This window comes from Gavialis gangeticus, unplaced genomic scaffold (assembly GCF_001723915.1).
Source record: "Gavialis gangeticus isolate Ggan-Ray unplaced genomic scaffold, GavGan_comp1, whole genome shotgun sequence".
NCBI classification, from domain to species: domain Eukaryota; kingdom Metazoa; phylum Chordata; order Crocodylia; family Gavialidae; genus Gavialis; species Gavialis gangeticus.
In genome coordinates, this window is record NW_017729012.1 from 11,814,418 (window position 1) to 11,816,465 (window position 2,048).

The window sequence follows — 2,048 nt, forward strand, 5'->3', positions numbered from 1 at the left end:
GCGGGCCGTGGGCCCTGGGAACCCCCCCCCCCCGTCCTGCGCCCCCAGGTAAGGAGGCCATGCCCCCCACGCAGTGTCTGCCTACTCACCGGCTGCCCGTTGCAATCAGGAGCTGGTCGTACCTCTGGGAGGACCCATCCTTGAACTGGGCCTTCTGCCCCTTTGTGTCAATGGACACTGCCTGCAGGCACGGGCCCTGCTCCCTTAGCCTCCACTGCTGGGGCACGGGCTGTACAGGCCTCCCTCCACTGTGCCCCAGTCCTGCTTCCCTCCACAAGGTACTGTCCAGGCAGCAACCCTGGGCCTGGGAGCAGGTGACGGGCCTGCATGGCCACGTGCCCATGTGGGCTCCCTCCCAGAGCCCTCCGCCTGCCAGCAGCCTGTACCCGGGCACCCCCACGTCCACAGCCACTTGTGCTGTTTGTGTGCATGCCCAGGCCAAATGGCACGTGGCCCCACCACCCCTGCCCCGGGGGGCTGCCGGCTTCAAGCCAGCTGCTGCTGAGTGCCCGTCTCACTCCGTCACCTCCTTCTCAGTCCAGACTTCGATGTCGTGCGCCGTGAAGAACTCCGGCGGCCTCAGGTAGATGCTCTCGGCCCTGACCCCCATGTCCTGGGAGCAGAGTAGAGGTGCACGCAGGAGTGAGGGGTCGTCCCCACGCTCCCGCTGTCCTGAGAGCAAGGGCTCGGCGAGGTCACCACCCTGGGGCATTTCTTGCATCTGCCTCTCAGGGTGGCAGCTCCTCCCGGCTGCAGAGAGCGCTGGGCCCAGCCCGCAGGGCTTGGCTGAGGCTGCGGCACAGGCCTGCGTGCCTGGAGGGTGCAGAGCCAGGCCTGTGGGGCTCTGCCCCATCCTCCTGGCCCCGCACGGCCCCTGGACGGACGCACCTTGCTCAGCCGGGTCCTGTTGTAAGGCACATGCCTTTCCTTGGTCACCATGATGATCCTGCCTGTGAAGCCCTCCTGCCGCAGCGTTTCCGCACAGACCAGTGAGGCTGGGCCTGAGGGAGGAAGGGTCTGAGCCCTGCCCCATGGCCCTGGCCCCGGGGCGGGCAGGAGGAGGGTGCAGCATGGCTGGGGAGGGCCCAGGCTGGGGTCCCACTGGGGCTCAGTGGCCCTGCCCCGCGCACCTCCGCCCAGCAGCAGTGCCGTGGTCTGGTTGAGCCCACAGCGCTTGCTCATGTCCTTCAGCCACCGGCTGCTCTCCAGGTCCTGGAAGAAAGGGGGTCAGGGAAGGCGAACGGTGGCCCTCGCCCCATGCTGGGCTGTGGCTGCGGCTGCAGGAGGTGGGGGGCAGTGAGGGGGGTACCTTTCTCCTGGCCGTAATAAACACCTTCCCATCTTCCACTGTCACCTGCAGGACCGGAGGAGAGCGGGAGGTCAGAGCTGCGCTGGTGCCCTGTGGGCCAAGGCGCTGGGCAGGGGCCAGCCAGCGCCGGCTCTGCTCCGAGGGCCTGGAGGTCCCACTGGTACCCTGATGGCTGGCGAGCAGGGCACGGTCTTCAGTTCCCCCGGGGCCATGGGCTTGCTTTGCACGGGAAAGGTAGCTTTGTGCATCATCCCCCCGCGTGGGCTTTAGCATGGGCACCTGGGGTCTGGCCAGGGCCCCCCCGGGGAGCAGAGAAGCCCCGCAGCCGCAGGATCTAACGCAGAGAGCCTGGCCAGGGCCGTCCCGGACCCCCGTCCGCACAACCGGGGGCGGGGCGGGGCGCGGCTGGGACGAGGTGGGGGCCCGGGCCCGGCGCCGGGGCGCTGCCGAGCCGCAGTCACCTGGAAGGAGGGCAGGCAGTCCAGAGTCGGGTACTCCTCGATGTCCCCGGTCTTGATGTTAAAGCAGGCCCCGTGCCAGGGGCAGCGCAGCCTGTCGCCCTTCAGGACTCCTGCAACGCGGCCGCCAGGCGGGTGTGAGCGGGGCAGCGGAGCCGGCTGTGCGGGGCAGGGGGCTGCAAAGGCGGAGCTGCGCTTCGCTGCAGGTGCCGGCCCGGCCGCTCCTCACCTTGGCACAGGGGCGCTCCGGCGTGCGGGCAGCGGCTGCCCAGGGCCCAGAA

General features: G+C 69.5%; 1 protein-coding gene across 1 annotated transcript in view; it reads right to left on the bottom strand.

Annotated features, from left to right (window-relative positions):
• Window positions 1-2,048, bottom strand: part of AIFM3 (apoptosis inducing factor, mitochondria associated 3) — a 12,631-nt gene that overhangs the window by 7,854 nt on the left and 2,729 nt on the right. Inside the window, exons 2-8 of the mRNA XM_019510991.1 lie at window positions 1,997-2,047; window positions 1,771-1,880; window positions 1,310-1,354; window positions 1,131-1,212; window positions 889-1,001; window positions 527-613; window positions 90-181 (exon numbers count right to left, since the gene is read on the bottom strand). Of these exons, the coding sequence (XP_019366536.1) occupies window positions 90-181; window positions 527-613; window positions 889-1,001; window positions 1,131-1,212; window positions 1,310-1,354; window positions 1,771-1,880; window positions 1,997-2,047 (580 nt within the window). The remainder of the gene's footprint in view (window positions 1-89; window positions 182-526; window positions 614-888; window positions 1,002-1,130; window positions 1,213-1,309; window positions 1,355-1,770; window positions 1,881-1,996; window position 2,048) is intronic.